This window comes from Lutjanus erythropterus, chromosome 18, assembly GCF_056507025.1.
Source record: "Lutjanus erythropterus isolate fLutEry1 chromosome 18, fLutEry1.hap2, whole genome shotgun sequence".
NCBI lineage: Eukaryota > Metazoa > Chordata > Actinopteri > Lutjaniformes > Lutjanidae > Lutjanus > Lutjanus erythropterus.
The window spans coordinates 32,048,184-32,062,748 of NC_139334.1; the positions used below are offsets into that span (position 1 = coordinate 32,048,184).

A 14,565-nucleotide genomic window follows, 5' to 3' on the forward strand; every position below is an offset into this window, starting at 1 on the left:
TGCCCTCTGCAGGACGAACTGTGAACTGTCCAGTCCACATCACCAGGCTGAGACGATGCAAACTAAAGATCCATCAACCTCCAGAACATCAAGACAGGTTCCTCAAAAGCCTCATAAACTGGAGAATCGTTTGAAGTTGGATGAACGAGTGACTCACTGAACCTGCAGGAGGAACCAAACAACATGAACACCATTCTCAGATAGAACGTCTGGTTCATTCTGTATGTTATGGATCATAATAATTGATCAATCCTTTTCCTGGATGCCAATAAACACACGGACACAAACACTCCAGCTGCTCCAGTGGTCATGTGACTGATCTGTTAAAGATCAGTCAGCTGTGTCTGTGTGCATGATGAATTATTATCATAAGAGACACGCACACACGTGAACAAAGTTTAGGATTAATGATGGTGTTTTGTGACTGTGTGAGTGTGTGCTTCAGTCAAACACACTGCGTCCTATCTTGTGCATTCAGACCTGTTGCACCACAGACCTCAACCAAATTTTGGCCGCTCTAAGGTGGAAGTTGTTTTTACTCCGATATGCCAATCACAAGTTTGAAAATGTGCCTGTCCATACTTTCATTCAGCCTTCATTTTCAGATGTCCTGCCCACAGCCACACAAACCAGGTGCAAGCTCATTTACCATCTTGCAGACATGGCAAAAATAGCAACTGCGACAGTGTAAGATAACAAAGCCATGTGCCACCAACGTGACGGCTTTGCGCCGGTTGGTTTAAGATGGGACCCAGCATGTCTAATTGTGAATAAAGTTTCTTAGCTAAAGTTTATCTAGACAGTAAAAAAAAAACACCTCACACATGAAGAAGAAGTCAGAATTCTGCTTTTCCTTTGTTTTTATTTTTCTCTTGTTTTCACAGAGTGCACAATAAAGAGGGAACAGGTGTGGTCACATGATCAGATTTATATTCATCACTAATAATAAATGTGAAGGAACATGAGACAAAGAAACACCATCAAACATTTATTTGATTATTTGAATAAAGCCTCAGTCAGACTGTCTCTGCTCAGGGACTCTAATCATTTTTCAGACCTGTTTTTACTCCATATCTGTTTATCTTGTCACATCAGCACCTGCTGAACATCCAGACCAGTGATGAGTTAAATTTGTGAGGAGTCCAGTGAACAACATTTCCCACGTCCCCCCTGTCTGACTGAGGCTTTAATCGTCATGTCTGAGAACTGACCTAAACTCTATCCCTCGTAGGGAAACTTGAGGAGCGCGGCCTGTCCGGGGCCGAGCTGGAGGCCGGTCAGGACCACGCTGCTGTCCACAGGCAGGACGCTGCTGTTGGTGCTGAGGACGACCGTGGCCTGCCGAGGCAGCGCCGCGCCGCTCAGCTGCAGCGGGGCCGCCTCCTCCGCCCAGTTGAAGGCGGCCAGGTAACGCGTGCTCTGATCCCACACCCGCAGGTACGCCAGGGAGGAGGAGGAGTTAAAGAGGAGGACGAAGTCTCCGAACAGCAGGGAGCGCTCTTTACCACGAAGGCTGCTCAGATCACTGAAAAAACTGCGATAGGACAGACGCTCGGCCCTCCCCTCCTGGACACAGAGAGGACACAATCACTACACACCCATCAACAAATACTCCTGATACTGCATCTAAACTCTTACTACCACTGCTGGTACGAGTACTACTATTCTAACTACTGCTACTACTATTTCTAACACTAACAATACTACAATGACTGCAGTACAGCTAGTACTAGTACTACAATAACTGCTACTACTGTCACTGCTGCTGCTGGTAAACTCACTACTGCTACTACTACCAGGATTACTGCCAGTACTTCTGCTGTAGTACTTATATTACTGCTACTTGTATTACTCATTACAAATGTTTCTATTATGTACACTGTGTTTTCATGTTTTACTGTAGTTTTTCCGAGAAGTTTGACCATGCAGAAACTTTAAGTAACCCACAGTAAGACGCAGTGACACGGAGTAAAATGCAGTGTCTCGATGTTGTGTTGATGATGTGTCTGTTTACCTGCAGAGTTCCATTCAGCTCCTCGTCAGAGTCCCAAAGCATCCTGGGAAACTTGGTGCCCTTTAACAGAGAAGATAAAATGTGAAGATGAGTGAGGAGGAGAGGATGTAAAGGATGATGACCTCCTGAGGGGAGGACTACTTGAGTATTTCCACTGGCTGTGACTTTATATTGTACTTCATTTCAGGCTGCAGGGTTAATGAGGTTGTCATCTACTTTTCTGTCTACTTTTTATCTCACTTTAGTAAAAGTTAGAAACCTCTCCTTCCTATCAGCAGTGACACTGTAGCTGAGCTCAGGGTGGGATTATAGTTCTTCAGATCAGAACTTTTAATAATCTTAACACATAAAATCTGTCTGAGGCTCCACAGGAACGGCGACGTCCTCACCTTGTCCATCAGGCCGATCTCGTCTCCGTAGTTGATGACTGGCGTCCCCGGCAGCGTGAGCAGCAGCAGCTGGTGCAGTTTGACCAGAGCCGGGCCCACCAGCGACGCCAGGTGACCCTCGGCCCGCCCCCCCAGGCTCCAGGCCAGCTTGGTCTGGCTGTGGTTCGAGTACAACAGCTGGACAGACTGAGCGCGCTCAGTGGCGTCCAGGTCGCGGGGGCGGAGGACCCTGGAGATCAGCAGGTCGACGCCGGTGTGGGAGAGGAGGGCGGACACGTTCTCAGCCGAGTAGCGCTCTGTGACGCCGATCAGGACTCTGGGAAACACATCCGACCTTTATTTCATCAAATCCAGATTCTCAGCTTGTGTTTTCAGATTTTCTGGTTAGAGTGAAGTTTTTGAATTTCACATCAAATGTTTTCAACTAAAGCCCGACACTTTTCTACTGTCCTCAGTCAGTTTATATAAACCGTTGAATAAACAACAGAGCTTTAAAAAATTACTATACAGATTTTTGTGCATTTCCTCTTTACAGTCATAGAGGATCAAATCTGATCATATTACAGTATTTTGTTTAATTGTTCTTCTTTTGCCTCTTTGTTTAAAATACTGAAATAATGACTTCTGCATGGTCATGTTTATGCAACAGGATACATGTTTCATTTATGACATACCTCAGGGATCAACTCTTGGACTAGCTATGTCATTCCTCATTATAACATCTCATTTTCCCTATTATGCAGACGATACACAGATTTATCTGTCCATAAAAATCCTCTGAGTGCAACAAGCTGGCCACAATACACAGCTGCGTTTATCATAACAGATTTATAAAACCCTACATTTTTGGCCATGTGAAAAATTCTCTTGATTTTGTATGCATACTGTGTGCACAAAAATGAGTCCTGCAGTCCAAACAGTGAGTTGGAGGCACAGACTGTATATGAAGGAAGCTGTGATCCTGTTTCATGTACGATCTGTGGTTGAAGTGAGTTGTTTCCCCTTGAAAGCTTTGCAGGCTGCAGGATGAGCTGGACCGGTTCCAGTCCCAGTTTCTGACCTGTTGTTGGGACGCTGCTCCGTCCTGTTCTGCACGATGGCTCTGATGTCCGTCCACAGAGACGGCACCATGGCGGCGACCCGCTCCACGCCCGACAACTGCACGCCGTCCACGCCTTCGTTCATCCAGAAGACCAGAGCGGGCTGAGGAGAGACGGAGAGACTGTTAGACAACAACAATAACAACAGCGCCCCCTGCTGTCTCACACAGTGTTTGTCAGCCCTTCCCTGTCCACCCGGGGTCTCACTCTCTCTGTCCTGCATACTTACAGCTGTATAAACTGTATATATACTGTATGTTGAGAGTGAGTTCACCTTCAGCCTCTCAGCTACGCTGGTCACACTGATGTTAGAGAACCAGGGTCCAGATGATCCCTGATAGTTTGGAGTCAGATCCAGAACCACAGAAATACCTGCAGAAACAGGAGACACAAACTGGACACATGAGATGGAAAAATAGGAAAAAAAATTGGACGTACATCTGTGCGCTCCACATTTGCACCTAGTTTTTCCTGTAACAATTATTGATTAATCTGTCAGGATATAATATAGTATTGATTTATTGCCCTACTCTGACATGTTTAAACAATATCTCATCTCCACATTTTTTCATGATATATGACATGTCCACAGGTAAATCCGTCCTCACCCTTCTTATGCGCGGCTCGGACGAGGCCTTTAAACTGCTCCAGGTTTCCGGCATCGGGGGAAACCTCCTCGAACCTCAGGTTCATGGGATCGTCAGCCGGAGCGACGTGGATCGGTCCGACCACCACGCCTTTGACCTTCAGCTGAGACAGACTGTCCACCTTCTGCTCCACACCTGAGGGACGGAGACAAGGACACGTCAGCTCTGACATGGAGGAAAACTCCGTCACTTAAAGGAACAGTTCAATATTTTAGGAAAAGTTAACAAGTACAGATATGTGTCTGAAAAAAAGACCCTGGTAAAAGTAGAAGAACTGATTCAGCTTGTTTGTCCTTCTGTCCGTCCATCTTTTTTGTCTTGGTATGCTTTTTTTTGTCTCATTACATGTTTACAGTTTTTAGTGTTGTTATGTCGCTTAGGTTTTGTCTTTTTTTTGTCTCATTATGTCTTTTACCCTGTTTTTTGTCATTATCTTGTCTTGTTTTGTCTTTTCCATCGTTTTTGCACGATGCAAAATAACAATAATCAATAATTCACTTTAGAGTCATTAAAACTAAAGTAATGCAGTGTTTCCTCTACATTCATTTAGGAGTGGCGGCCCGCCACTCCTAAATCCTAGCCGCCACTCCTTCAAATTTCTTTTTTTTTTTTTTTTTATTGTTGACGCAAATACACCACCGCCGCATCTCTCCACCTTCAAAACAGACTCCTGTCGGGTACTTGCGAGCACTAAGGTAAACTGCAGATAAGTATCTTGCTCAGTATGGAAATATACTTGCGCGTGCTCATTTGCATGATGCTAGCGTTGTTTGGGGGGCGCGGTCGTCAAGCACGTCAAGCACCGAGGCGACAGGGCAGAGTCAGAGGCGTGAATTCCCGAATTACAAATAAACAATAAAGCAGTGAATTACCAGCCGGAGAAGAGGTAGACGTAAGTTATTAGCTTGAGATAACTCGACATAGATTTTACAAGTTAAACAGACGTTCACAATATGTTGATGACCAGCTAACGTTACGTAACTTATCGGTAGTTTAAGTTAATTTGGCCCGGTGCCAACTCAGTGTCGCTAACGTGAGTAAACTAATTGATAGTATTAGGCTAACGTTAATATCTACACACCATTATGTAACAACTGACTGCATTTTTCAGATGAGTTTATTGAAATATTTCTCTAAGAAGAGAAAAAAAAAACCCTGCCCCCGCTGCTGAAAAAAACCCTAGAGGAAACACTGTAATGAGTCTGTTTAGAAAATGTGAGGAGGAGAAAGTTCAGATATTTGTGATCAGATGTAGAAAAATAAATTATCAAGTAAAATACAGATACCTGAAAACTCAAGTTTACTAACAAAGTTTTTGTACTTAGTTACTTCCCTCAATCCAAATAATCAATCAACTGGTTGAAGGGTAGGTAGAATTTTTTTCACTGATTTTTTTTCTGTTCACATTCTCAGACACACGAGGATCGACTGCTGAACATTTAAAAAACACTGAGGAAACACGAGGAAGAGGTCTGCGTACATGCAGTCAGCAGTGTCACACAGCCTGAGCCATAGTAACTTTAATGCCTGATTCTACACGTTCCATAATGTTTGCTAAGATCCAGTGACACTCTCCAACAGAATCTCCCAGAATGCTGTGTGAGTGCCAGTGCTGGATGTCGTCACCCTTCAGGTTGCGGGCGTCGGTGAAGGCCTGGATGTTTCCGATCTGGTAGAGCGGCCCGTTGTTCCACCAGTTGGTGGCGGGTAGATCTCTGCAGCGGGGAGCCTGCAGGATGATGAGGACGGCTCCGACCAGCATCCCCAACCAGCCAAGCCAGAACACCACCAGCAGAGCCCAGCGGGTCCGCACCCAGCTGACGAGACACGGACGAGGACCAGAAAAACAAACAAACAAATGTTACCATTATAATACATCGTACACAGAGTCTACGTCTTCTGTTGATCTGCAGATTATATCAGAGTTCATATTAATTTCAACATTATTTTATCTTTAAATCAGAAAACAGGAACAACATCACAGTTCTGCCTTTAAAATACCGTCAACATCTAAATATCTAAAATAAAGAAACATTTACAGGAAGAACAACCGCTACACAGACCAACCGCTGCTAACGTTAGCTACACAGGCCAACCAACAGATTTAAAATGCAGAGTCACACCCTGTCAGTCAAACAGCAAACGCTCCCAGAACATTCCTGAAACGTAACTACAATGTAACCTTACTCTTTAAAGATCCAGAGAACATTAGTGAAATACAAATATCATTTATTTAGACATTCAGCTAATCTTTCCAGAATCTTATGTTCTCATAACAGTAATGTTAATCATATGTTGGAAATTCTTGCTATTTAACATTTAGAGAAAGTTAAGAAAAAATGTTTTAGTTATCTTACAGGAACATTCATCTTCCCAGAACATACTGACAACAGAACATTACTGTGGGTTTTAAGTTAGAACGTTCCTGCAAACGTTCCGTTTCCTTGATGTTACTTAAAGTGACAAACATTTACAGAACCAAAACAAATGTTCCTAGAATGTATGTGGCCTGAGATCTGAATTAAAATGCAGAGACACACCCTCAGTCTGCACCGTGTGTGTGTGTGTGTGTGTGTGTGTGTGTGTGTGTGTGTGTGTTTGTGGTCCTCACCCCGGGGTCCCCGCCACCCTCAGCAGCTCCTCTTTGTTCAGTCCGGTGAATTTCACCTCCTCCGCCTCTTCGGGGATCTTCAGCTTCACGGAGCCGTTTTTCTCGGCCTCTGCCCCGTCAGACGGAGCGTCCTCGGCCCGCTCTCCTCCTCCGGTCATCGGCTGCTTCTCCTGCTCCTCCTGGTCCAGGTCCGCTTCGCTTACATCGGCCTCCGTCGCGTCAGCATCCGCGGCCACCTGAACGGGATCCACCGCATCTACCGCATCCACCGCATCCTGTAGCGCCGCATCTTTGGTCTGAGCATCCTGCAGATCTACGTTCGTCTCCTCCGTGTTCATACCGGCGACGATTTACCGGATATTTACCGCAAATTTAATCAAGACGAGATAAACGAAAGAATCACAGCGTTGAGCTGAACCGGCTGATGATGTTCGTGATGACTGTCTGACTGACTGTCTGTCTGACTGACTGTCTGACTGACTGTCTGTCTGAAACACTGCAGTTCGTGCTGCTTTCAATGCCGTCGGAATAATGGCATTTGACTATCTACAAACTCTGTCTCATCTCAGCCAGTATTCCGTATTCCTTCACGACAGTAAAAATAGAAATACCACACAGTATATACTCTGCTCCAAGTAAAACTCCTGCAATAAGAATAATAACAATCTGTCCAAATTTGGGGATAATTTATTAGAATTTTTTTTCCACTTGTTACTATTTTATACATGCATACTATACTCAGAAACCCTAATTTAAATCCCTGTAATTACATGATGTTAATATCATTGTCATTATTATCATCATTATTATTATCATCCTCTACAACACATGGTAAGTTAATATTTGTCATATTATTGTTCAGGTGTAAAAAAAAAAAAATAGCGTAACTGTGTCCACAACCGGACACCTTGCTAACAGTCTATTAAAATTTCTCTTTCACTACGAATATAAATGATCATGTAATGTTTTCAGGCAATATAATGCTGTTAAAGGAAAGTCTAACTTCTTACCTTTCTAGCAGTATAACGTTTTAAAGATTTACTTTAGCCTTGTTTTGACCAAAGTCGCTAAAAGTGCGCTATCGCCGATGTTTTAGCTGTGCGCTACTCTTGTCCACATTCGGACACCCGTGTTTTCTTACTGTAAACAATGGGAATTAGTGCTTTTACCCCCCCCCCCGTACCCGCCTGCAGGGAAGATGGCGGACAACGGCGCCGCCATAGCGCTACTCCATACCGGAAGTCCAAACCGGAAGTTGGTCTTTAAAAAAAAAAATACACGGAAATATGACACTATACAAGCAACATGACATAATTCATACAGTGAAGTACAGGGAGTGTATGATACAAATCAGACAGTAAAGATTTTATCTAGTAATATGTACCATAATATTTTCCATAAAACCGGATGTCTTGAAAGCTTTCTTGTTTCTACATGTTTTACAGAGAGAGTCATAAAAATATTTAAGTTCCACACAAAACACAGTTTCATTTGGCATAGTCTGGAGAAATCTAGCTTTTTGGATGTGAAATTTACCCAGCAGATGTGTAAAAAAGTATAACCTGCAATATGCTCTTTAAGAATAAGACCATATTTTCAGTAATAGTGATCAAAACCTTATGAGATTCCCAAATTATTAAAGACATTTGAGTCCAGAAGTTAGTAGAATAGGGACAAAAACAAGACAAGGATTGTTCACACAACAATTCAACATAAAAATCCAACAGTACCCGCCTACAGGGAAGATGGCGGACAAGGGCACCGCCATAGCTCTACTCCATACCGGAAGTCCAAACCGGAAGTTGGTCTTTAAAAAGAAAAAATATTTAACGTATATAAAATAAGACAAAGATTGTTCACACAACAATTCAACATAAAAATCAAGCGTAAGTGGTGGAAATATTCTATAAATAGTCTTTATACAGTATGTAAAACTGAGATCTTAGCAAGCAGAAGCCTAAAATAATTACTAAGTGATGTTAATGTTTCATTGATTTACAATTAATATTAAGACATTATTAAACAACGTGAATACAATGTGTGTGTGTGTCACGCTAGAACTGAACAATAATCACCTTCACATTAGCATGGTTAATGTAATTGTTATTTATGTTGAGTGTTAAAAAGGAGGCCAGCACTGTAAATCAATAGTGGTAATACAGTGTAAAGACTATTCCCCAGATATTATGCAGGATCTTGTTTGCAGGAAGCTGGCATGCTCTCCCTGCCTTTCCTGTATATGGCCCAGCCTGCCCACCAGAAGATTCCTTCATTAAACACAGTACAGACTCCCCACACATTCTTTGCTCAAAAGCATAGGAGAAAAGCTCAGCTAAATGATTTCAATCCTGCTGGTCGTTTCCTCACCCACTAGGGATCTTCCAGGATGAGAGAGGGGCATCATGAGCAACACAGTGGCCCCAGACAAGTGTGACTGCAACAGAACAGGGAGTTCCTGGGTCTGGAGAGGTGTTCATTTCCAGGTTTAACTATTAAATGAATGCAATAATTAGATTTTCCTATTGTCAGATTGTCAGTATTCTATTAATTCTATTTTATTTCTGGAATACAGTTAAACACATTACATTATCATGCTGACAACATTAAGAACTTGACTTGGACTTCTCTTTTTTGTGATAAAAGTTTTATTGCGTTCCATCTCCAAATCTTCCAAAATAGAAAAACAAACATACAAAGAAATAAAATCAAAAACAGGGGAAAAGTACGAACAACACTGGAGATGAGCAAATGAAACAGAACGTGAAACAATGAAAAAAAAAACAAAAAAAAAACAATGAACAATAAAACAAAAGTTAAATCAGGCTCCCACTGGCCATCATGATTTCTGCCTGCAGTTGGGTCATGCCTTCTTCTTCCAAGATTTTGATCAGCTTCTGAAAAACAGTTAAATGATCCAATCATATCTTGTGGTGCTGTAGAGAGTGCACTGTTTTGTTTTTATGTTTTCCAAAGGAATATAATATTGACCGCAATAACCCAAAAATTTCCTTTTATTTCCCAAGCAAGCTAGATTGACCGTGGGTCAAAACTGTTACCTTCTTTACAAAACTTTAAATTCTTTTGGGAACATTATGTTGTCTTTACAGGACATGGTTTTAGAGAGCAGACTTTTTTTTAACACTACCTGTGAAAACAGCTAATATTTGGGGTTAATAAGTCTCCCCAAGCTGGCATTTTCTCATAGGGTTTAAATAAAGGTTCATTAAGCCTTTCTTTGAAAAGTGCAGGCTTAGTATGTCAGGGTTCATCTTTATTTTTGTGTGACATTACATACAGATATTTAAGTAGTAGTACCTTGGTCTGTCATTCATATCTGTGCATCCACAGTTGATTGAGATGTTTATGGCACTTTCTGGCACAATCTTTGTGCAGCCAGACTTTGCACATTTGGCACTGCACCCATTCCAGAGACGCAGCATCTGGGTATAACAGTCTAACCGTATAAAAGACGTCAACATTTTATGTTTGAAATTAAACACATACACTATCCAATTGTTATCCTTGTACACAGCGCATGTGAAAGCATTTTCACAAATACAAAAGATAGTCACTTTCTTAAAAACAGTGAATAGGCCTTGAAGTGTTCAGTTCTTAAATTAACATTTAAACCCACCTCTGTCCTGTGTTTTGTGATGTCTGGAAAACACAGAACTTCTTTGGATCAACCATGCACAGTCGTTCGTTATCAGAGGCCGTCTCTGCCGTGGTTGCCTGAGCAAGTCAATTTGTAGAATTAGATCCATGCCTATCTGGCAAATATATCATGAAAATTATAATCCAGATAATCTAGCATCAAGGACTCTGCACTTTAAACTTTAAACTGCACTTTAAAGCAGTGCAACTCAATATAACACTGATTAAATTATGGAAAGCTTATACATGCAAAAACACATTATCATTCAACAAATAAAAATTGTATGATCTCAGACAGATACTTATCATCATACCCTGGAAATGCACTGCATTTGCTGAGTGGTTTTCAAGGTGCCTCTGGATAACACTGTTAGTTTTAGTAATGAATTTGGGACAGAGAGGACACCCAAACTCAGAGGACAACAAGCCTATGCGCTCCAGACTGGATTCTTTGGTTAAATAGAGGGGTGCATCTGAAAAAGGAGATGTCAAACAACATTGATATCTACAAACCTTTACGGATCATAGAGGTTAACACCACGTGTGCTTGTTTTTGGTCATAATGTCCTCTCCTTCAGCGCTCACGTTCTCACTACACACTGTCCTGCTATCAATAAATGCAGGTGGCGATGTTGCACACTTTCTTTAGCTAAGCTAACGTTAGCCCGGACCATCGAGTCGAGCAGAGAAACAGCCTTCCCAACTCATGTCACTCTAATTCTTCGATACATTACATTTGTAGATAGCATAGAATTGTATCTTAGATAACACGCTGTACTTTTTAGATAGAGGATAATTAACACTCTTTCGCTTACTGTAACTACACCGGTCCAAGGAATAATGGCCACGCATCATACAGATGTCTTTTAAAGGTTTTAATCTCCATCCTCCGCAAACACCGTGAAAACTATAAAATAAAATACATAAAACAGCATTTAAAAAACAAATCATTATAACTGAAAGTCTCTGAAAGTCTCAAAAATCACATTATAAACAGGTCCCCACAAGCTAGCACAACAACATAAAGGTTGTTCATTAAAGGTCACACACGTTAAAAAACATACAAAAACAAATAAATGTAACAATAAATACTGTGTGCGCCTCTTGGACCATGCAGAATGTAATTTTTTGGGCCGCGTGTACTCTCCCTCAGTTTTCCTCTCTCTGCTCTGCAGCCATGTGGCATTCCCCAACCCATAATGCCATGGACGTGACCTCTCACCTCTGTCTCTTTGTATCTTCGTATCAACCGTCTGGACGCTCCGTGATGACGGACTGCCTTATAAGCGACAAGATACACGAAGAAGACCGACTTCCGGTTTGGACTTCCGGTATGGAGTAGAGCTATGGCGGCGCCCTTGTCTGCCATCTTCCTGCAGCCAGGTCCCCCTTGCTTTTTTCAACATTCAGTCATGTGCAGATCACCCCGCCTCTTGGTGCTTTACCTTACTGTGACAGATGGCTGGACACGCCCAATTGCACATAGACGTCGTTTCAATGGCCGTGGCCATTCTAGTCGTCATTACCGCGATTCTTGTGTTTGCTACACTGATTTGATGAATAAATAATTTCATGGTGCCTTGCTGTCTTGAAATTCAACACCAGGTTTATGTGCTTCCTGGTTAGGGATGACTGTCGTTATATCGCTGACAACATGTGGTCATACTGTTGTAATGTGGCTAAAAAGGATAAAAATGTACAACCTAGGATTTTGAATATTTTATGTCAATTCCTCACCTTTTGGCAAATCTTGCCATTCTAAGTTCGAAACAAGAAAAAAGGTTAGCAGCTACATTGGTGTGGATCTGATGGGTGGGCGGTTGGGGATGAAGGGTGTTCAGTTCACAGTATTATCTTATGTAGCTAGTTATGTGGCCAGCACTGTCAAGAGTACAGTGTGTTCATAGATACATAAAGTGTTGATATTAGTTTTACACACTCAAGTAAGAAAGTTAGTCTAACTATTGTGCACTCACAATAAACAAGTTAATCTAAGTATTTTGGACTCAAAATAAACAAGTTATTTTTACTTTCAAATCTCAAGTTTGCTTAACTTTTTGAGGCAATGCATTTGCATAATTTTTTGAGTACACCCAATTTACTAGATTTTACAGCGTGGTATCACATTCTGGGAGTTCTGTTGTTTGAGTTGCCTCGCAAGTAACTTGTTTGTGTTCTCTCCCTCTTCATAAAAGGTTGTCCTGAGCCTGAATAGGGCATATTCAGCTTTTTTATTGGAAATTTCCTGCAATTGAAACTTAAGTTTGCATATATCCTGATATACAGACACACAGTGCATACTGGCACTTTAACACAGGTCTTTTGAATGACAATGTTTTTAGAAAAACTTTTGAATTTTTATGGGTTTCTCATAGGAAAAATAAATCTGCCTTTTCTTCTGTGCAACAATGGTGGGATATTGGAAAGAGCCAGATTAAACATTTTTGTCAGCAGTATACTCGCAATGTCACCAAGCACATTACCAGGTCTCTTCAAGACCTGGAAACTGAAGTAGTAGAACTGCAGAGTTTGGTAGATTCTACAGGAAATCAAGGGCATAATGAAGCCCTTAAAAGTAAAAAGGCTGCTTTGGCCAACCTGTTGGGCATCACAGCACAGGGTGCTCTGGTCCGCTCACGCTTCATGAATACATCTCAGATGGATGCTCCCTCGCACTTTTTCTTCAGTTTGGAGCGTAAGAATGGTCAAAGAAAGATCATTCACTCTTTAAGATCTGAAAACGGATCCATAATAACGGAAACATCTGAGATGCGGAGATTTGCCTCTGTTTTCTACAAAGATCTCTTTAAGGAGGAATATGTGGAGGATCTGGAGTTGGCTGGTTCTTTCTATGCTGACCTGCCTCAGGTGGAGGCTGACTCTAATGTGCTGTTGGATGCTGAACTGTCTTTGAATGAACTGTTTACTGCCCTCATGAGTCTGGACAATGGAAAATCACCAGGCATTGACGGACTGCCTGTTGATTTTTATAAATCCTTTTGGTCTGTCTTGGGTGAAGATCTCTTGGAGGTATTTCGAGACAGTTTGTGTACAGGACGGTTACCACTAAGCTGTAGGAGAGCAGTTATCACACTGCTACCAAAAAAAGGAGGTCTACCAGATCTGAAGAACTGGAGGCCTGTATCTCTGCTGTGTGGGGATTATAAAATCCTCTCTAAGGTCTTGGCCTCTAGACCCAAGGAGGTGATGAGTGAGGTCATCCACGTTGATCAGAGTTACTGTGTGCCCGGCAGGTTAATAAGTGATAACATCACTTTGATTCGGCATGTTTTGGACGTCTCTGGCTCATTGGGTGGAGATTATGGTCTTATTTCCATAGACCAGGAAAAGAATTTTGACCGGGTTGAACACCAGTACTTATGGCAGACACTTCATGCTTTTGGGTTCAGCCCAGGTTTCATAGCCAAGATCCAGGTACTGTACCGTGATATTGCGAGTATACTTAAAATCAACGGTGGTTTGGCTGCGCCTTTTAATGTACAGAGGGGGGTACGGCAGGGATGCTCTCTTTCTGGGATGCTGTATTCCCTCACTATTGAACCACTGCTTCATAAACTTCGAAAAGAACTCTCAGGTGTTTGTTTTCCAGGTTGTACCTCAGCTGTTAAAATTTCAGCATATGCAGATGATGTTATGGTTGTAGTGAATAAACAGAGAGATACTGATATTCTGGAGGAAAATTTAGGTTTATTCAACAAAATTTCTTCTGCTAAAGTGAATTGGAAAAAGAGTGAAGCTTTGATGGTTGGGGGACAGTTGACTAACCGTTTAATTCTACCTGGAGGTCTAACTTGGAAAAAGGGAGGAATAAAATACTTGGGAGTGTTTCTAGGTGAGGAATCTGTGTTAGAGCGAAACTGGGAAAATGCTTTAGAAAAAATAGAAGGCCAGCTCAAAAAGTGGAAGTGGCTTTTACCAAGCATGTCCTATAGAGGGAGGACACTTATAGTTAACAATCTGGTGTCCTCCTCTTCGTGGCACAGACTATCTTGTGTGGACCCCCCTTCTAATTTCCTTTCACGCATTCAAGCTGTTCTCGTTGATTTCTTTTGGGATAAGTTGCACTGGGTTCCTCAGGCTGTTCTTTTTCTTCCCAAAGAGGAAGGAGGACAGGGACTTCTACACTTGG

General features: G+C 42.0%; 1 protein-coding gene across 1 annotated transcript; it reads right to left on the reverse strand.

The window, feature by feature from the left end:
- Positions 1-1,123: 1,123 nt before the first annotated feature.
- slc3a2b (solute carrier family 3 member 2b) lies at positions 1,124-7,244 on the reverse strand. Its single transcript, XM_084743030.1, has 8 exons — positions 6,762-7,244; positions 5,777-5,967; positions 4,112-4,285; positions 3,778-3,875; positions 3,464-3,606; positions 2,404-2,719; positions 2,015-2,074; positions 1,124-1,566 (listed from the first exon to the last, which is right to left on the reverse strand). Exons 1-8 carry the CDS (start codon positions 7,097-7,099, stop codon positions 1,219-1,221), a joined length of 1,668 nt encoding a protein of 555 aa, XP_084599156.1. The 5' UTR covers positions 7,100-7,244; the 3' UTR covers positions 1,124-1,218.
- Between the last annotated feature and the right edge of the window lie 7,321 nt (positions 7,245-14,565).